Genomic DNA, 22,456 nt, shown 5'->3' with positions numbered 1-22,456 from the left:
CTGCCCCCCCACCCCACCCCCACCCCCCTCCACAACCCTCCACCCCCATCCCACCCCCACTCCCCACACCCCCCCCCCCCCCCCACACCCCCCTCCCCCCCCCCACTCCTCCCCCCCAACCCCCCCCCCTCACACCGCCCCCCCACTGCCTCCCCCCACTCCCCCACCCCCCCCCACTGCCTCCCCCCACCCCCCTCAACACACGCCCCCCCACCCCACTCCTCACCCCCCCACACCGCCCCCCACCCCACTGCCTCCCCCCACCGCACCCCACCCCACTGCCTCCCCCCACACCGCACCCCCACTCCCCCCAACAGCCCACCCGCTCCACCCCACCCACACTGCACCCCCCACCCCACTGCCTCCCCCACCCTCACTGCCTCCCCCACCTGCACCCACACCCTCCCCCCACACTGCACCCCCACCCACTGCCTCCCCCACACTGCTGCACCCCCCACCCCACTGCCTCCCTCCACACTCACATCGAACCCCCCCCTCAACACCACCCCACCCCCGCCCCCCTCAACACCACCCACCCCACTGCCTCCACCCCCCCCCACACCGTACGCCCCCCCCATCCCTGCCCCCCCTCAACACCACCCGCCCCCCACCCCACTGCCTATTTTGATATTTTGGCAGCTGTGTGTGGGTGGGTGGGGTGGGGGGGGGTACAGGGGCCCGAAATTCCACCCGGTCTCAGCCTGTGATCTTAACATTTTTAAATTCAGTGATTGTACATACACACATTGTACACACACGGTATAACATACACACACATCTCACAGACACACAACATACACGCACAGCACACAGTGTATACAGATACATGACACACATACACACATGATAAACAGACCACAGCACACAATATACAGGCACACAATGTACACACACAGCACACAATACACACACGCACATGATAAACAGACACATGATGTACACACACTCAGCCACGGGGAAGGCTACAATAACACGGCTCATCCTCGCGACAAAAGGCCGGTTTCCTTGGGATTGAATAATTAATGAGGAACAGCACAAAGCTGTGTCTGCAGGAAGCCGGGGCTGTGGCCTGTCATTCCCGACGTTCCCGACTTGTGCGAATACAGACTTAAGGAGAGAATATTTCACTATTGAACGTTAACTATTCCTTTACAATAACAATAACTGGAAATTGTTTTATATAACAGTAAAAATAATCCTTGATTTTGATAAAGCGTCTTATCACGTTGTCAAAACATCTCAAAGTGCTTCACAGGATATACTGTAAAGTGTAGTGACTGTTTTGTGGGCGAAACTCGACAGTCAACTGCACACAGCGGGGTCCCACAAACGTGGTGGATTGATATAGATATCACGTTAGGATTATTATAACAATCCTTGCGATTAATACAGTGCCTATAACATCATTATGTCTCAAAATACGTCACTGAAAATTGCAGTTGAGCGTAGTGACTAATGTGTTGGCAGACAATTTGTGCACATCAGAAACTGGATTGAACTGAATACAACCAATTTATCCGAAGCTTTGTTCTTTATTATTCACCTGAACAGGCACAGCCGGGAGCTTGGCTTAATGTCTCATTGGAAGGTCGGTGCCTGCGACACGGCAGCGCGACCCAACTCTGTGTGAGGGCAGAGGCCGAGTCTGTGAGATATGAACTTTAAATGGGGTCAGAGGGAAAGGGCCGGTAGATGGGACTGAATGGACTGCACTTTCAGAGCCAGCACACACCAAGGGTCGAATGGCCTCTTTTCTGTGTTATAAATTTTCTGACCCTCCTCTTCAACCAAACCTTCGCTCACTCTCTTACGCCTCCCCTCCCATCCACTCCACCACCTCCTGATCCCAACCACCAGCTCAGGTGCAGATCCCTGACTGTCCAGCGCCTTGGGACGTCCTCCTGAAGTGAAAGCCGCAGTGTAAATGTCATTTGTGGTTGTTGTTGAAATGTCTCTGCTTCTAAATAAAGAAATTCTCTGTTAAACAGACACTGACATGTGGGGAATTTTCTCATGTAGCTGTTTCTGATCACTGGGACAGGAAGAGGTGAAGTCACAGGCGAGGATCGTCACTGCAGCATTTTCTGATGTTATGTCTGGGAAGCCACGTGACTTCCTACCCCTCTCCTCTGCCAACTAGACAATTCTGGGCAAGTGAGTGATTGTGGAGCCCTGTAGCTCAGTGGTTCGGGCCCTCGCCTCGCACACGAGAGACCTGGGTTTGATTCCCGGCAGGGTGAAACGTTGGGCAAGTTTCTTTACTCCACCCCCATCACGCCTCTGTTTACGAGCAGTAAGTAGGAACCCGGTTGTTAGTTGATTGGCGGATCACTTTTCCGAGGATAATAATCCCTCAAAAAAAACCAAAATAAGTTGGTCACTTCAATCTTGTTTGTGGGGACGCTACTCTGCGCAATTGGCTGCTGCGTTTTGCCCACAAATGTACAGTCAATTCACTTTACGCTATATCTTGTGAAGCACTTTGATGTGATAAGGCGCGATATCAAATGCAAGGATGATCATGATTATCTCATTCCAGTCCCTCCTGCCAGGAACTGCCCAGGCCGGTGGTGGTGGTGGGGAGGGTTTGAGGTGAGGAGGGGAGGGCAGTGACCGGGCTCCCTCTCCACACACCCCCCTCCCACACACACACCCACACACACACACACACACACAGAAACAATTCTGACATAACGAATGCTTTAACATTGACTGGCATTCTGGATCGCAGAGGGCAAAGGGGAGGGTGTGTGCAGGTATGGGGTCCTCATGTCCTGCAGTATATTTGGATGCCCGTTGGCATGTGCCAAGCGTGGGGCGAATTGGAGGATGTGGCTTTTGCGAAAGGGTAAAAACCCTCAAAGTTTCTGTGAGATGGAAAAAGTCCCGCGATGTGCGAAGGTGCGACATCGCACTGCACTGACTGGACCATTTAGATGATAAAAGACCACTTATAAAAGACATTGATCTGATCATTCAGAAACTCGTCCAACGAGAGGGTCAATCCAAACACCCGGGAACCACGGGGCTTGACTCAGGGTCTGCCACCCAACTTTGGCCAGTCTGACGATAGACCTGAAACGTTAACTCATTTTCCTCCCTCCATAGCTGCTGCGTGTTCCCAGCAACTTCTGTTTTTATTCCTGATTCCTAGCAGTTGATGCAGTTGACTTTTTATTCAAATAGGGAAGCAAACCAGGCCTGAGCGTCTCCTCGGGGGGGGGGGATCTTTGCTCTGGTTATCGGGCTCCGGTTTTGCATTGTCAGACACCCACGGCTGCTGCTGTTTCTATAGGAAATGAGCAGAAACCACTGTGGCGCAGCAAGGCGGCCAGTCTAGCGATTTTATCACAGTCTCAGTCATGCAATGTTCCTGACTGAAACCTCAGGCCTGAGACACACAGGCTCCTCGGCTCAAACCCTGGGCAGATAACACAGCTGTTGGGTTTCTGGTTAACAGGCAAAAGGGAGCAGTGAGCATTGGGGTGGGGGCTGAGCCCAGATCACATAAACCAAGCCCCCACCCCCACTCCCAGCACCCAACCCCACCCCTAGCCTCAGCACAGGTACCACAAACAGCCATCAGGCACAGCCTGTGTAAACAAGCTGGTGATGAAGACACAGAGAATGGTTACTGTTGGCTCAGTAAATAATAATAATAATAATAATAATCCTTGCATTTGATATAGCGCTTTTCACGTCGGGAGGACGTCCCAAAGCGCTTCACAGAACACACTGTAAAGTGAATTGACTGTATATTTGTGGGCGAACGCGGCAGCCAATGGCGCACAGCAATGTCCCACAAACAGTCGTAGATTGAAAATGACCAATTTATTATCGTTTGGGTTTTGGAGGGAATATTATTAGGCTCTGTGTGGAGTAAGGAAACTTGCCCAAGGTTTCGCCCTCTGCCGGGAATTGAACTCAGGTCTCTCACTTGCAAAGTGAGTGCTCTAACCACTGAGCTACAGGACTCCACAAGCGTTGGGTGGGGAATCCCTCGCTCACTCAGGCTGGCGGGGATGGAGGGGGAATGTGCTCTCAGCAGCTGTATGGAGGAGGGGGGAAATCCCTCACTCGCTCAGGCTGGGGGGTGGTGGTGGAGAATGTGCTCTTGGCAGCGGTGGTGGTGGGGGGGGCACAAACCGCCACTGGAGCCGCTCTCGCTGGCTGGAGACCACCCTCAGGCCAGCGACACAAACAGAATTTTTAGGAATTAAATAATTCATGAAAAGATAAATAATTGATGACATTTCACTCCACACTTTTTGGAGGGAAATAATAATAATCCTTGCATTTGATATAGCGCTTTTCACGTCGGGAGGACGTCCCAAAGCGCTTCACAGAACACACTGTAAAGTGAGTTGACTGTATATTTGTGGGCGAACGCGGCAGCCAATTGCCCACAGCAATGTCCCACAAACAGTCGTGGATTGAAAATGACCAATTTTTTATTATTGTTTTTGGTTTTTTGTAAATAAATTGATATCATCAGGAAGATTCCAGCCCTGACATCTCCAACCCCTTCCCCTCCCACACTCCCCCTCCCACACTTTACCAAACCTATCAACAAAGGAGCCCGCCCACCCCAACATGTGTTGATTATCATATCCAGAATAAACATGGCCAACGCGGCCGGTCACTGACTGGACACTGAGTTTCTCAAATAGTAAAAAAAAGGCACACAAAGAGTTAAAGGAGCAATTCAGGTAATCAGAGCTTCAAACATTGCACTGAATGGAACACACACACACACACATACTCACACTCATACACACACTCACACATACACATACTCACACACACACACACTCACACATATACTCACACATACACACACACATACTCACACACACACACACACTCATACATACATACACACACATACTCACACACACAAACACTCACACTCATACATACACTCACACATACACATACTCACACACACACACACATACATACATACATACATACACGCACATACTCACACACACACACTCACTCACACACACACACTGTGTACACACTCACACATAGACACACACACCCACACATATACACAACATCAACAACAAGATTACATGTGTATAGCGCCTTTCACATCGGGAGGATGTCCCAAGGCGCTGGACAGTGTACAGCATTTCAGACCTGAGCTGGGGTCAGGGGTGGGAGGGGAGGGGAAGGGGGATGGCCAATGGCACGGTCGAAGAGGAGGGTTTTGAGGTGGGTCTTGAAGGAGGCTAAGGAGGGGGCGAGGCGGAGTGATTGGGGGATGGAGTTCCAGAGGTTGGGGGCAGAGTGGCTGAAGGCTCTCCCGCCAATGGTGGGGCGGGTGGGTCGGGGGACGTGGAGCAGCCAGAGCCGGCTGAGCGGAGGGAGGGGGGTGTTGGTAGGGGGTTAGGAGGTCACAGAGGTAGGGTGGGGCGAGGCCATGGAGGGCTTTGTAGGTGAGGACCAGGATCTTGAACTGGATTCTCTGAAGGATAGGGAGCCAATGGAGTCGGGCGAGAGTGGGGGAGATGGGGTCACGGAGTTTGGTGCGGGAGAGGACACGGGCTGCAGAGTTAGTTCTGGATTATCTGCAGCTGTGGAGGGAGGAGTTGGGAAGGCCGACACGCAGAGTGTTTGCGTAGTCGAGTCTGGAGGTGATGAAGGCGTGAACAAGAGTTTCAGCGCCTGAGGGGTGAGGTAGTGGCAGAGGCGGGCGATGAGGGGTGAGGGAAGGCAGAGAGGGTCATGGGTTGAATGTGAGGGAGAAAAGACAGTTGAGAATCGAACAAGACCCCCAGGTTCCTGACTGGCGGTGAGTTGGTGAGTTGTGGTGGGCAACCATGGAGGGTGATGCTGCCGGAGCCTGAGGTGCGGAGGTGTTGGCGCGAGTCAATCAGGAGGGCCTCAGTCTTGTTTACATTCAACTGTAGGAAGTTTGCCCTCATCCAGGACTTGGTATCCGACAGACAGTCTGTCAGGACAGCAGTGGTCCTGGAGTTGAGGGTGGGGGCAGACAGACAGTCTGTCAGGACTGCAGTGGCCCTGGAGTTGAGGGTGGGGGCAGAAAGATAGAGTTGGGTGTTATCCCCATATATGTGGAAGTTGACCCCATGTCTGCGGATGATGTCACCGAGGGGGACCATGTAGATATTAAAGAGGAGAGAAGGACAGAGCCCTGGGGGACGCCAGACATGACAGTGCGGGGACTGGAGGAGAAACCGTTAGAGGCAACAAAGTGGAGACGGTGAGAGAGATAGGAATCGAACCAGACAAGGGGCAGGTCCGCGAAGATTGAGTGAGGAGGAGAGGCGGTGTATGAGGATGGAGTGGTCGACAGTGTCGAAGGCGGCAGAGAGGTCGAGGAGGACAGAGAGGCAGAGGGAGCCCTGATCACAGATGGTCAGAATGTCATTAGTGACTGTGACCAGGGCCGTTTCCCTGCTGTGGGCAGTGTGGAAGCCGGATTGGAAGGGTTCAAAGGGGAATGGCGAGAGAGAAAGGACTAACTCACTCACACACACACATATTCACACACATATACATATACACACATACTCATACACACACTCACTTACACACACACACACATATACACACACTCATATACACACACACTCATTCACACACATACACACTCACTCACACACTCTGGCTGCTTATACATTGGCCACAAGCCAGTGTGAGCATGGGCTGGGTCAGGAGGATCCTGGTTGAAGTTAAATGTTCCTGTTGGCAAAAGCACATAACAGCACAGAGTCACACACACAGCACACAGTCAGTCACACAGGACAGTCACACAATACACAGTACACAGACACGCCACATGCAGACATGCAGTCAGCAGTCACACAGCACACGGCTCACAGCACACACACATATATTCACACAGACATAAATACACACACACACAGACATGCGCCGCACACACACAGCACAGCCACACCGCACACAGACACACAGTCAACTGGACTCAGTCACACACAGTCAGACATCGCCCACAGACACACACCACACACAGACACACACACCGCACACAGGCACACCCCGGCCTACACCTGCACACAGGCACACACCTGCACACAGGCACACACCTGCACACAGGCACACCCCGGTCTACACCTGCACACAGGCACACACCTGCACACAGGCACACCCCGGTCTACACCTGCACACAGGCACACACCTGCACACAGGCACACACCTGCACACAGGCACACACCTGCACACAGGCACACACCTGCACACAGGCACACACCTGCACACAGGCACACACCTGCACACAGGCACACACCTGCACACAGGCACACACCTGCACACAGGCACACACCTGCACACAGGCACACACCTGCACTATACAGACAACAATGTTACGCAGCACACACAGAACTTCTCATCAACTCAGAGTCGTGGGCACACAGGAACTTTGCAGAAATAAAAGAACTTTCAGGGTTGAAATCGAGTCTCATCAAAACCTTCCCAGAGGTTCACTGAGTGTGTGGTTGAGCTGCCAAGGATCTGTCCTGTCAGTTGGCTTTGTGGTGTTGTTACAATAGGTTTCTCGTGTGACCCTCTGTATTCTGTAAACCCCGTATTGTAAATTGTATTTAAGTGCTCCTGGACGCTACCACGCATGAAGGGTGCAACTTAATGCAAGTTGTTGTTGTTATTCATTACCTCGGCACCAGCACTGCGCCCTAATGGCATATGGCTCAAAATACTCTCCAAACACAGGGGGAAACCCAGCGTTGCCCCACTGGGCACCTTTCAGTCTTCATGTGAACACAGTTTTAACACTTCAGACATCTATAGGAAGTGATGCTAAACTTACACCTATCAGCCCCCCCAGGAGTGACCCCTTATTGTCCTGACATGAAAGGCGCTTTACAAATGCCATTTCGTATTGTATTTTACCCCAAACAAATTATTTGTGTTCAAACTTCTGCAGATTTACTCACCCTGAAAGTTGGGGAAAACTCTAATTAATGCATGTTTTTTCTAGTCTCTCTCCCCCCACCCGATCAAGTTGATCTTTAGCAAAAGAAACCTGTGTGAACCACAAAACCATGTATTTTAAAATGTAACCGCCTGCTCTTCCTGCCTCCACCCACTGATCATATCCGCCTTGTACCAGACCCATCACAGGTTGTCTCAAACATGCATCTTTATGGAAGCTTCTCTCACCGTAATCACCAGCACAGCGAGAGCCAGCCTTTGCTCTACCGTAAACCCCAGTCACTTCAGCCGGTTACACCATCAACAAGAGATTATTGGAATGGCCACAAAAAGCCAGAGAAAATTACTGTTTGTTTCACAACATTTGCTGCCTAGCAAAGAGTTTAGTAAGTTTGTCACAAATAACCATAAAGCCTCTCTGTTTTCCATATTAATGAAGACACGTTTTAAACAGAATGGTCTTTTCAAAATGTTAAACATTTACTTAATTGTTTTTTTGAGCTGATCACAGTGACATGCTCGGTTTCCATTTTTTTTTGGTGGGGGAGGTGTTTGTCAGCATCCAGCTCTCCCCTCAGTCATGCAGGGCAGGTCCTCAACAATGTGACTCACATTATGAAAACTATTGGAAAAGTCTCTCTGGTGTCTTGGCCAACAATTCATCAAATAAACATTGGTCACTCCCGTGCTGTTTGTGGGGCACTGCTCTATGCAAATCGTTTGCCTCCAAAAGGGCAAAACAAAACATACAGTCACTACATTTTATGGTACATCCTGTGAAACGTTTTAAAATGTCGTCACAATGTGAAAGGCATCACCACCAAATGCAAAGATTATCATTATTTTCTAGCATCCCAGTTGATTCTCCCAGATTACCTTCAAGGGCAGTGAATCCCACCTTCTCACCTCCCTTTGGGTGAATCATCTCACTTTTAGCTCTTAGACTCATACCTCACACAACAAACTTTGCTATTTAATTCTCCCTTAAAACTATCTTGTTTATTTAATGTCAGAGCAATGGTTAAAACATGCGGGTTGGAAGGATGTTTCTCAAGAGGACAAAAACCACCAAACATCGCCCAGCACCCATCTCTGGCTGAAACGTTACTGGTGTTTGATCTTGACGGTTTCCAAAGGAAATGATTCTCTGACTTCATGTTGGATTAATTGTGTGAATAAATCAAAAGTGGCCGTGACACAAAATGGATGAATTTCCCATTTCAGGCAAATGACGAGAGACCAGCGATCAATTCACTTCAATTTCAAATAGAAACACAAAGCATAAACTTCTATTTACACAAACTGAACACGCACGCAAGCCTTTAAACTATAAACAAAACTACAGCACAAAGCTATTCAAATGTAACCAAATAGAGCACTGTACGTGAGTTACAGATTCCTGCGCTTTGGTGGGACCGGGGGAAGGGCTGAAATGACAGAAACTTGTCTAATCTCTAAATGCTACGAAAGGCCTTTATTTTTTGAAGTTGTATCAGTGCCTGAGTGGGACCGACAATGACATGTTCATTCACCATGTGCGGAAAACTGCTGCTCGCAATCGGCTATCGCATTTCGCCTGCAAAATACACAGTCACTCCACTTTACAGTATATCCTGTGAGGCGCTTTGAGACGTCTCAAAGACGTGATAAGGCGCTGTGTCAAATGCAAAGATTATTATTATTATTATTATGATTATTAGACTGTCTGTGAAGTTGGTTTTACAGTTGGAATCGCCTAAGAAATCTAAACTCGCCGTTAACTGGCGGCCACAAGGTGTCCGTCCTGGGGTTCAGTATAAAACAAACCCACCGCAGGGCTCAGACCAACACAGACACCAAACACTCTTAATTCATTAAAAAAACTCCGGAGGCGATTCGAAACCCCAAATTGCTGAGCAAACAGCCAACTGCTGGTCAGGCAGTAGTTTTATGGTGGAAATATTATTTGAATGTAAAACCCCGAGGAATGATCATCATCAGGTGGTTTGAAGGCTCGAGTTATGGCCACCGGACTGGGGGCAGACAGACAGACACACAGACACACAGACAGACACACAGACAGACAGACAGACACACAGACAGACAGACAGACAGACAGACACACAGACACACAGACAGACACACAGACAGACAGACAGACACACAGACACACAGACAGACACACAGACAGACACACAGACAGACAGACACACAGACAGACACACAGACAGACACACAGACACACAGACAGACAGACACACAGACAGACAGACACACAGACAGACAGACACACAGACAGACAGACAGACAGACAGACAGACAGACACACAGACACACAGACACACAGACACACACAGACAGACACACAGACAGACACACAGACAGACACACAGACAGACACACAGACAGACACACAGACAGACAGACAGACACACAGACAGACAGACACACAGACAGACAGACACACAGACACACAGACAGACACACAGACAGACAGACAGACATACAGACACACAGACACACAGACAGACACACACACAGACACACAGACACACAGACAGACACACAGACAGACACACAGACAGACACACAGACAGACACACAGACAGACAGACACACACACAGACAGACACACACACAGACAGACACACACACAGACAGACACACACACAGACAGACACACAGACAGACAGACACTGACCCACTCACCCTCGATGCGAGTGACCATGTCCCTGATGGTGGTCCGGAGTGTCGGGTCCGAGACGCGGTCCAGTAATCTGTAGATGTTGTAGACGTTCGGTTGGACATTCTCGAAGCGCTGAATCTCATTGCGAATCGCCGCGGAGTTCGGGAACGGCTTCTTCACACTCATCCTCGGAGGCTGTGGCGCTGCCCTGTGCTGGTGACTGCAGGAGCCCAGGGCTGCCCCATACTGCTCACACTCACTCTCACACTCACACACTCACTCACTCACTCACACTCACTCTCTCACACTCACTCACTCACTCACTCACTCTCTCACACTCACTCACACTCACTCACACTCACTCTCACTCACTCACTCACTCACTCTCTCACACTCACTCACTCACTCACACTCACTCACTCACTCACACTCACTCACACTCACTCTCACTCACTCTCTCACACTCACACTCACTCACACTCACTCACTCACACTCACTCACACTCACTCACTCTCTCACACTCACTCTCTCACACTCACTCACTCACTCACACTCACTCTCTCACACTCACTCTCTCACACTCACTCACTCACACACTCACTTACACACTCACACTCACTCTCACACTCACTCACTCTCACACTCACACTCTCTCACTCACACTCTCTCACACTCTCTCACTCACACTCTCTCACACTCTCTCACTCACACTCTCTCACTCACACTTACACACTCACTCACACTCTCTCACTCACACTTACACACTCACTCACTCACACTCACTTACACACTCACTCACACTCACTCTCTCACACTCACACACTCACTTACACACTCACTCTCACACACTCACTTACACACTCACTCACACTCTCTCAATCACTCACACTCACCAGGACCTGTGCCAGAGGGAGACAGAGAGGGAGAGGGTAAAGTTTGATAAAAGTCACTGTGTTTCAGTGTTTGCCGTTAACTTTCCGTTTGTATCACTATCACTTCCGCAAACTCCGCACCTGAGCCCTGAGCCCCTCCCCCTCAGCCCCTCCCCTCAGCCCCGCCCTCCAGCCCCGCCCCTCAGCCCCGCCCTCCAGCCCCGCCCCTTAGCCTTCAGCCCCGCCCTTCAGCCCTCAGCCCCGCCCCTCAGCCCCGCCTCCAGCCCCGCCCTCAGCCTTCAGCCCCGCCCTTCAGCCCTCAGCCCCGCCCCTTCAGCCCCGCCCCTCAGCTCCGTCCCTGAGCCCCGCCCCCCTCACACTCACACACACCCACACACACTCACATAAACACTCAGTCACACACATTCACACACTCACTCACTCATCCACCCACAACAACAACAACAACAACAACAAGATTCCATTTATAAAGCGCCTTTCACGTCAGGAGGACGTCCCGAGGCTCTGCACAGTTGGGTCGGGACCCGAGCATTGGGGGGAAATGATCAGGGTGAGGGGAGGGAAGGGAGGGAGTGAGGAGGGGGCAAATGGTTAGGGTGAGGGGAGGGAAGGGAGGGAGCGAGGAGGGGGGAAATGGTGAGGGGAGGGAAGGGAGGGGGCGAGGAGGGGGGAAATGGTCAGGGTGAGAGGAGGGAAGGGAGGGAGCGAGGAGGGGGGAAATGGTCAGGGTGAGGGGAGGGAAGGGAGGGAGCGAGGAGGGGGGAAATGGTCAGGGTGAGGGGAGGGAAGGGAGGGAGCGAGGAGGGGGAAGAGAGTCGAGAGTGGAGCTGAAGGCTGAAGGTCAAAGAGAAAGGTCTTGAGACCGGCCCTGAAGGAGGAAAGGGAGGAAGCGGCGAAGGCACTGGGGATGGAGTTCCAGAGCCTCGGGGCTGAGAGGCTGAAGGCCACCGATGGTCGGGCGGTTGGGGCGGGGGACGTGGAGCAGACCGGAGCCGGAGGAACGGAGGGTACGGGCAGGTAGGTAGGGGGATAGTAGGTCGGAGAGGTAGGAGGGAGTGAGGCCGTGAATGGCCTTATAGGTGAGGATGAGGATCTTGAAATCAATCCTCTGGGGGATGGGGAGCCAGTGGAGGCGAGCGAGGGCGAGGGTGAGGGCGAGGGTGAGGGCGAGGGTGAGGGCGAGGGCGAGGGTGAGGGTGAGGGCGAGGGTGGGAGTGATGTGGTCGCGGTGTCTGGTGCGGGACAGTACACGAGCTGCAGAGTTCTGAATGACCTGCAGTGTGGAGGGAGGGCCGGGAAGGCCGACGAGGAGAGAGTTCCCATAGTCCAGCCTTGAGGTGACAAAGGTGTGGACCAGAGTTTCAGCCGCGTGAGGGGTGAGGTAGTGCCGTAGTCTGGCGATGTTCCGGAGGTGATGGAAGGCGGTGCCAGTTGTGGTGCGGATGTGAGGGAGAAAGGACAGCTCAGGGTCGAACAGAAGCCCGAGGTTCCTGACTGGCTTTGAGAGGTGGAGAGTGCGGCCTTGGATGCTGATGGTGTCAGCGCCTGAGGTGCGGAGGCGCTGACGTGAGCCAATCAGGAGGGCCTCGGTTTTTCGCACGTTGAGCTGAAGAAAGTTGTCTCTCGTCCAGGACTCGATGTCGGACAGACAGCTGTCAGGACATCGGTGGTCGTGGAGTTGAGAGTAGAGGAGGAAAGGTAGAGTTGGGTGTCATCCGCATACATGTGGAAGTTAACTCCATGTCTGCGGATGATGTCACCACAGGGGGAGCATATAGAGGGTGAAGAGGAGGGGACCGAGGACAGAGCCCTGAGGGACACCACATGAGACAGTGCGGGGGGTGGAGGAGAAGCCATTTGTCGAGACAAAGTGAAGACGGTGGGAGAGGTACGACCTAAACCACTCAAGGACAGTGCCTTGAAGGTTGAGGTGGGAGGACAAGCGGTGGAGGAGGATAGCGTGGTCGACCGTATCGAATGCTGCCGATAGGTCGAGGAGGACGAGGAGACAGAGGGAGCCCTGGTCACAGATGGTCAGGATATCATTGGTGACCTTGACCAGGGCAGTTTCTGTGCTATGGGCAGCACGGAAACCTGACTGAAGGGGTTCGAAAAGTGAATGGGTGGAAAGGAAAGAGCGCAGTTGGGAGGCGACAACTCTTTCCAGGACCTTGGAGAGAAAGGGGAGGTTGGAGATGGGCCGGTAGCTTGATAGCTGCGACGCATCAAGGGAGGGTTTTTTCAGGGTGGGCGTGATGGTGGCAGTTTTTAAGGGAATGGGGACAGAGCCAGAGGAGAGGGACAGGTTGATGATGTCGGTGATATGTGGGGCAAGAAAGTGGAGCTGGGAGATAAGGAGTGGAGTGGGGATGGGGTCAAGGGAGCAGGTGGTTGGTTTTAGGGATAGGATGAGTTTGGTGACAGAGGGTGGGGAAACGGGTACAAAGGTGTGTAGGGGAGGATGGGTAGGAGTCGGACTGTGGGAGGAGGGGGTGGGGGGTTGGTGGATGTTGGAGGGGAAGTGACCGCGGAGCGAATTCCCTTGATCTTGGATTCAAGGAAATCCAGCATCTCCTCGCAGTGAAGGTTGGAGGAGATGACCTGCGCGGGGTGGCGGGGGGGACGGAGGAGTCGGGTTGTGGTGGAAAACAGTAGCCTGGGGTTGTTCTTCGCCTCCAGGATTATCCTGGAGTAGAAGGACGACTTGGCCGAGGCTAGAGTGGAGCGGTAAATTTTGAGGAGGTCCAGCCAGATTTGTCGGTGGACCGTTAGGCCAGATTTGACACAGGTGCGTTCAGCGGCCCGCACCTGGCTTTTCAGTGAGCGGAGGTGGGTGGTGTACCAGGGGGAGGAGCGGGAGTAGGAGACAGTGCGGGAAGTGATGGGGGCAAGAGTATCGAGTGTGGAGGAGAGGGTATTGTGGAGGAGGGAGAGAGGAGAAGAGGGGTCGGTGAGGGTTGAAGGCCAGAGGGAGAGGAGTTCAGAGGACTCCAAGGCATCGGTTAGGGATTGTGGGGGTAACTTCTTCCAAGGGCGGTAGAAGATGGTGGTGGGTCTGGTGGAGGTGGGGAGGGGGGTGGAGGTGGTGAAGGAGATGAAGTAGTGGTCAGAGATGGCCTTGTCGGTAATAGTGACATCCGAGACACTGAGGCCCCGGGTGATCACCAAATCGAGTGGGTGGCCGTGACTGTGAGTGGGGGAGTTTATGTGGAGGGAGAGGTTGAGTGAGGAGAGCAGGGAAGAGAAGTCTGTGGAGATGGAGCAGGAGGGGGTGAAGTGCAGGTTAAAGTCGCCCAGGATGATGAGGCGATCAGAGCAGAGGCAAAGAGATGTGAGGAGTGTTGAAATATCAGAGATGAAGGTGGGAGAGGTTTTAGGGGGCCGGTAGAGGAGGAGGATTTTAAGGGAGAGGAATGAGGGGTGGGAGAGGGTGAGGTGTTCAAAGGAGGGGAAAGAGCCAGTGGAGTAGGGGGAGAGGGCAAGTGGTGTCCTTGAGATAAGGGCTACACCACCGCCACGGCGGTTGGGGCGAGGGATGTGGTGGGAGGTGTAGCCGGGTGGTGTGGCCTCCGTGAGGGGGAAGGTGTCGCCTGGGGTGAGCCAGGTTTCCATTAAGGCCATGATGTCAACGCTCTCATCAAGGATGATGTCACTTGTCTGTGGTGCAGGACTGGAGTTGGTTCACAGTCAAGGCTGAGGCTGCAGCCCTATCCCGGAAAGACTAAGCTTCTCCGATGATGGAGGGACCTGGAATAGATGTTAAACTGATGTCCTGTCTGACAGCCCAGAGGAACATTGAAAATATCATTGGCGATATTGGAAATAATAAGAGAGTTTCTCCCAGTGTCTCCCAGGGGAATTGTAATTCACTTTTCCATAAATAAACTTGACACCAATTACTCGGGAAGTGTTTCGGGTGTTTCGCCCACAAAATATAGTCAATTCAAGGCTTAGTCTTCCAGTCCCGCCTCAAAACCCTCCTCTTCGACCATGCCATCGGCCACCATCGGCCACCCCCCCTTCCCCTCTCCTCCCCTCTCCCCCCCTGATCCCAGCTTGGATCTGAAATGCTATCACTATCCAGTGCCTTGGGACGTCCTCCCGACGTGAAAGGCACTATACACATGTAATCTTCTTGTTATTATTATAATCACTGAGTCCTGTATCAAATGCCCGGATCATTGGTTTATAAGTTTTCTATATACTGTATTTATATTAAGTCTGCATTGTGGCCCATGTCATTGGTGAATTTGTAGTTGTATTTACGTAACATATCTAATTTGCTGTTTGTGGGAATTTGCAGACGCAGATTAGCTGACGCATTTGCCTCCAAATACAACATTGACTACACTTCAAACTAACTCATTGAGTGCAGCATCCTGAGGCATTTTGACTTGATAAGACACGGTATCAAATGCAAGGATCGTTCTGCATGTCGTGTGCTGGTCTGTGTGGGACAAACTGTAGGATCTCTTGGGGTCAGTGTTAACAAGTGTGATTAGAGGAAGGCAGTAATGCCTCAGCTACTAATCTCTGACTTTGTACCGTGTCTGACCTTTGTTCCCCTCTGTAGGGCTGTGGCCACTGATGAGGCATCAATGTTCTGAAATAACAGAACGTCACAGCAAAGAAACACGTGTCCACCCAGTCACCGCTGATGTTTTTCAAAAAAATAAAATAATTTTAAAAAAATTAATATAAAATTGGATCACTCAATCCACGACTGTTTGTGGGATGCTGCTGTGTGCAATTGGCTGCTGAGTTTAGCTGACAAAGTATAGTCAATTCACTTTACAGTATATTCTATGCAGCACTTTGAGACGCCTCGAAGATGCGATGAGGCGCGATATCAAATGTAAGGATTATTATTATTATGTACCACCATCTTAATCCCACTCTCCTCGTCCGCTAGTTCCTTTAATATCCGTCCTCTTTTTCAACAGTTTATCTAATTCCCACATAAAAGAACTGATGGACTGTTCTTCGAGTAATGTTTGTGCTAGAGAATTCTACGTATCAACGCCTCTTTTTTAAGACATATTTCCAATCTCCTGTTTCATTCTTTTTGACATTATCATACACTTGCAACCACTATATTTACTGACCAGAGGAAGTCACAAAATAAATTGCATTTTTATAGCACCTTATCATGTTGAACATCTCCAAGCTTTGCAGTAATTCCTGTGAGCAGATGTGCAGAAAAGGGTGCTCAGTGAGAGATTATAAACGTAACCATGTAAAAGATGATTGCTTGCCACCTCCTGGCAGGCTGGAGCAAGAGAAGAATTCTGAAAATCAGTGGAATATTATAATAATGCTTGTGTTTGATATCCACACCTATAATGTCAGCAACAACAACAACAACAAGATTCCATTTATAGAGCGCCTTTCACGTCGGGAGGACGTCCCAAGGCGCTGCGCAGTTGGGTCAGGACCCGAGCAGTGGGGAAATGGTCAGGGTGAGGGGAGGGAAGGGAGGGAGCGAGGAGGGGGGAAATGGTCAGGGTGAGGGGAGGAAGGGAGGGAGTGAGGAGGGGGTAGAGAGTCAAGAGGAGAGCTGAAGGCTGAAGGTCAAAGAGAAAGGTCTTGAGACCGGCCTTGAAGGAGGAAAGGGAGGAGGCGGCGAAGGCACTGGGGATAGAGTTCCAGAGCCTCGGGGCTGAGAGGCTGAAGGCCACCGATGGTCGGGCGGTTGGGGCAAGGGACGTGGAGCAGACCGGAGCCGGAGGAACGGAGGGTACGGGCAGGTAGGTAGGGGGATAGTAGGTCGGAGAGGTAGGAGGGAGCGAGGCCGTGAATGGCCTTGTAGGTGAGGATGAGGATCTTGAATTCGATCCTCTGGGGGATGGGGAGCCAGTGGAGGTGAGCGAGGGCGAGGGTGAGGGCGAGGGTGGGAGCGAGGGTGAGGGTGAGGGCGAGGGTGGGAGTGATGTGGGCGCGGTGTCTGGTGCGGGACAGTACACGAGCTGCAGAGTTCTGAATGACCTGCAGTGTGGAGGGAGGGCCGGGAAGGCCGACGAGGAGAGAGTTACCATAGTCCAGCCTTGAGGTGATAAAGGCGTGGACCAGAGTTTCAGCCGCGTGAGGGGTGAGGTAGTGCCGTAGTCTGGCGACATTCCGGAGGTGATGGAAGGCGGTGCCAGTTGTGGTGCGGATGTGGGGAAGAAAGGACAGCTCAGGGTCGAACAGAACCCCGAGGTTCCTGATGGCTTTGAGAGGTGGAGAATGCGGCCTTGGATGCTGATGCTGTCAGCGCCTGAGGTGCGGAGGCGCTGACGTGAGACAATCAGGAGGGCCTCAGTTTTGCGCACGTTGAGCTGAAGAAAGTTGTCTCTCGTCCAGGACTCGATGTCGGACAGGGAGGCTGTCAGGACATCGGGGGTCGTGGAGTTGAGGGTAGAGAAGGAAAGGTAGAGTTGGGTGACATCCGCATACATATGGAAGTTAACCCCATGTCTGTGGACGATGTCACCACAGGGGGAGCATATAGAGGGAGAAGAGGAGGGGATTGAGGACAGAGCCCTGAGGGATACCGCATGAGACAGTGCGGGGGGTGGAGGAAAAGTCGTTTGTGGAAGCAAAGTGAAGACTGTGGGAGAGATACGACCTAAACCACTCAAGGACAGGGCCTTGAAGGTTGAGGTGGGAGGACAAGCGCTGGAGGAGGATAGCGTGGTCGACCGTATCGAATGCTGCCGATAGGTCGAGGAGGACGAGGAGGCAGAGGGAGCCTTGTCGCAGATGGTCAGGATGTCATTGGTGACCTTGACCAGGGCAGTTTCTGTGCTATGGGCAGCACGGAAACCCAACTGAAGGGGTTCGAATAATGAATGGGTGGAGAGGAAAGAGCGCAGCTGGGAGGCGACGACTCTTTCAAGGACCTTGGACAGGAAGGGGAGGTTGGAGATGGGTCGGTAGCTTGATAGCTGCGACGCATCAAGGGAGGGTTTTTTCAAGGTGGGAGTGATGGTGGCAGTTTTGAGGGAAATGGGAACAGAGCCACAGGAGAGGGACAGGTTGACGATGTCGGTGATATGTGGGGCAAGGAAGTGGAGCTGGGAGATAAGGAGTGGAGTGGGGATGGGGTCCAGTGAGCAGGTGGTGGGTTTCAGGGAGAGGATGAGGTTGGTGACAGAGGGTGTGGAAACGGGTTCGAAGGTGTGTAGGGGAGGATGGGTAGGAGTCGGAGTGTGGGAGGGAAGGGGTGGGGGTGGGTGGCAGTTGGAGGGGCAGTGACCGCGGAGCGGATTCCCTTGATTTTGGATCAAATCTGAAGATGATTGCTGTCAATGTACTGACTGGTATTTACACTTAGCCCCTGCCCCTGCCCTGAATATTATCTTGATTGAGTTCAGATAATTCAGCACAGACGAGAGATGGACCTTTGGTCTGTAAGGGTTTGCACCGTGCAGTGTGCACAGCTACTTGGCAACTCAGGATTTCTATAGCTCAGGAATGATTTTGAAACGGTTAAAACTTAATTTCTAACGTTGGATATTTGTAAAGCAGCAAGGAACTGATTAAGCAAAATAACATTTGATAATGAATTCTCTCTCTCCCCCCCCACCCCCAACCCCGCCAATCCCCACCTGAGAAATGAGTGTCCTGATAACAAAGTACAGCCTTAGAGTTTATGACGAGCTCATAAAAATTCCTGCTCAAAAGGCCTTGGTTTCACTTAACCTTAAAATCGGCTTTTTGTTTTAATTCTTGGTGGTGTGTTATTTTGTTTGCAATTATAAGCTGTCCTGATATTAACTTAAAGGTTTCTAAAGGGTGTTTTAGTAGGTTCCAAGGTTTACTTAGTTTCTTCTAAAACACATTTGTACATTGGATCTGATAATGTTTTCGGGCGTATCCTGTTATAATAATCCTTGCATTCAATGTCGAGACTATTTTCATGGCAAACATGGGACTCTCAGTCTGGTCTGAATACTCTTGAGCATGATGCTGGGTTTATAACACAATTTTATATTTATGCAGCGCCTTTCACGCCGGAAGGACATCTCAACGTGCTGGACATTGTTTGATGGGCACCCAAGCTGGGGTGGGAGCCAAGGAAGGGGGGTGGGGGGTGGGGGGGGTTGGGAGTTGAGGTGCAATCAAAGAGGTACGGCTTGAGAACGTGTTTTGCATGTGGCTTAGTTAGCTATTACATTAGAATACATTAGAATATTCAGCACAGAAAGAGGCCATTCGGCCCAACTGGTCTATGCCGGTGTTTATGCTCCACATGAGTCTCCTCCTGCCCTTCAAGCATAACCTTCTATTCCTCTCTCCCTCATGTACCTCTCCAGCTTCCCCTTAAATACATCTGTGCTATTTGCCTCAACAACTCCTTGTGGAGCATGTTCCACATTCCCACTACTCTCTATGTGAAGAAATTTCTTCTAACTTCCCTATTTGATCTGTTTGTGACTATTTGATATTGATGGCCCTGGTTTTGGTCTCCCCCACAAGTGAAAACATCTTCCCTATGTCGACCCTATCCAAACCTATCATCATTTTAAAGACCTCTATCAGGTCACCACTTACCCTCCTCTTTTCAAGAGAAGAGTCCAAGTATGTTCAGCGCCTTGGGACGTCCTCCTGACGTGAAAGGCGCTTTATAAATGGAATCTTGTTGTTGTTGTTGTTCAGCCTTTCCTGATAGGTATAACCTCTCAGTTCTGGGATCATCCTTGTGAATCTCCTTTGCATCCTCTCCAGTGCCTCTACATCCCTTCTATAATGTGGGGACCAGAACTGCACACAGTATTCTAAGTGTAGTCTGATCAAGGTTCTATAGCAGTTTACCATAATTTCCCTGCCTTTCATTTCTATCCCTCCAGAAATGAACCCCAAAGCCTGGTTTGCTTTTTTATGGCCTTATTAACCTGGGTTGCTACTGTTAGTGAATTGTGTATGTGTACCCCTCGGCCCCTTTGCTCCTCTTCCCCATTTAGAGTTTTGTTTTCCAGGATGTATGCGACTTCCTTATTCCTTCTACCAAAATGTACCAGCTCACACATTTCTACATTGAAATGCATTTGCCATTTAAATGCCCATTCAGCAAGTTTATTGATGTCTTGCTGTAATTTGTTGCCGTCCTCCTCTATATTAACTACTCCCCCCAATTTGGTATCGACTGAAAAATTTTAAATTGTACTGCTGATTCCAGAGTCCAAAGCATTAATGTATATTGTGGACCACAGTGGGTCCCAAATCCCGATCCTTGTGGAACACTACTGCCCACCCCCTGCCAGCCACTCTCTGAGTAGCCTCCTCTGTTTTGTAACGAGCTTGCTGTCCATTCTGCTATTTCCCCCTGACTCCATATGCTCTGACCTTATTCATTAGTCTATTATGTGGTACCTTATCGAACGCCTTTTCGAAATCTAAATATAATACATCTACCATATTCCCCTTGGCTACTCTTTCTGTTACCCCTTCAAATAATTCAATGAGGTTGGTCAAGCAAGCCCTTCCTTTTTTTGTCCTAGTTTTTACTCTGGTTGTGTTAGCTGTTGTCCTAGTTACTATTCTTTTAGTTTGGTTCAGTTACCTTTCACTTTTACTCTCTCAGTATTTAAAGTGTTTTACTTTCTCAGTAGCTCTCTCTTGTCTGAGTCAGAAGATTGTGGGTTCAAGTCCTACTTTGGGATTGGGTGCGACGTTGGAGGTGCCATCCTTTGGAGGTCCCGCCTGCCTTTTTAGGTGGACGTTAAAGATCCCACAGCGCTTTTCGAAAAGAGAAGGCAGTTTCTCCTGGTGTCCTGGCCAACAATCCCCAGATAAAATCAGTCCATGGCTACTTGTGGAAACATTGCTGTGTGCAAATTGGCCGCTGAGCTCGGCCACAGAATGCAGTCACTTCACGTAAATCCTATGAAGCATAGTGACTGTGAAGTGCTTTGGCCGGATGTGAAAGGCTCTACGCCAAATCTCAGAATTATTATTATAATTATAATATTATTATTATAAACCCAATCCTTGAGTCATCGACCTGAAACATTGACTTACTTTCCTCTCTCCATAGATGCTGCCTGACCTGCTGTGTGTTCCCAGAGACTTTGGTTTCTATTCCAGATTCCCTGCATCTGCTGAGCTCAATTGAGCACTGGCTGTCCTGGGCTGCAGCGGGAAGCACAATAGTTTTCACAAAACATTTTATAGAAATATTTATTATAAAGGAAAATTATTTATTATTAAGGCTGCTGCGTTTTGCCAACAAAACACACAGTCACTACGCTTCACTGTATATCCTGTGAAGCGCTTTGAGATGTCTCAAAGACGGGATCAGGCTCTTTATCAAAATGCTATAAAAATTATTATTAGTGTTATTTATTATATTGTTATTAAATCGTGATTACTAATGATTATCATTATTTTTTATATTATTCTTATAATGATATTATTGTATGATATTATAATTATTTATTATATTATTATAATTATTTTTGTTATATTATAATAAATCATTGCATTATTTTTATTATATTATTTTATATTAATGTATTATTTTTATTATATTATCATTGTATTATATTATTGTATTATCTTTATTATATCATTATAATTATATTATTTTATCATATTATTATATATTATTGTATTATTTTCATATTATTTTATTATATTATAATTGTATTATAATTATATTATTGTATTATACTATAATTATATTATTTTATTATAATTATATTATTGTATTATATTATAATTATATTATTATGTTATAATTATATTATTATATATTATTATATTATTTTATTATAATTATATAATTGTATTATTTTTATTTGATGTATTGTAATTTGATGACTTGGAGCTCGGGCTCTGATCAGCCAATAGGAAGCCCCAACCGCAGGGGCGGGTCCTGGCAGCGGCGGCCAATGAGAGAGGCGGCGGGTGATTGACGGCGGAGGAGAGCCAATGGGAGCGCTGGGCTCCCGGCGCTGACGTCACACGGGC

At 49.9% G+C, this 22,456-nt stretch overlaps 1 protein-coding gene across 1 annotated transcript in view; it reads right to left on the bottom strand.

Annotated features, from left to right (window-relative positions):
• LOC103189572 (arf-GAP with GTPase, ANK repeat and PH domain-containing protein 1) overlaps positions 1–10,891 on the bottom strand; it is a gene marked incomplete in the record, with an annotated part of 37,455 nt that extends 26,564 nt beyond the window's left edge. The window contains 1 exon segment of the mRNA XM_042344310.1: positions 10,633–10,891. Coding sequence (XP_042200244.1) covers positions 10,633–10,795 — 163 coding nt within the window.
• Positions 10,892–22,456: the final 11,565 nt, after the last annotated feature.

Source organism: Callorhinchus milii, unplaced genomic scaffold, assembly GCF_018977255.1.
Source record: "Callorhinchus milii isolate IMCB2004 unplaced genomic scaffold, IMCB_Cmil_1.0 Scaffold27, whole genome shotgun sequence".
Taxonomy (NCBI): Eukaryota; Metazoa; Chordata; class Chondrichthyes; order Chimaeriformes; family Callorhinchidae; genus Callorhinchus; species Callorhinchus milii.
This window is presented reverse-complemented; position numbering and strand designations above follow the sequence as displayed.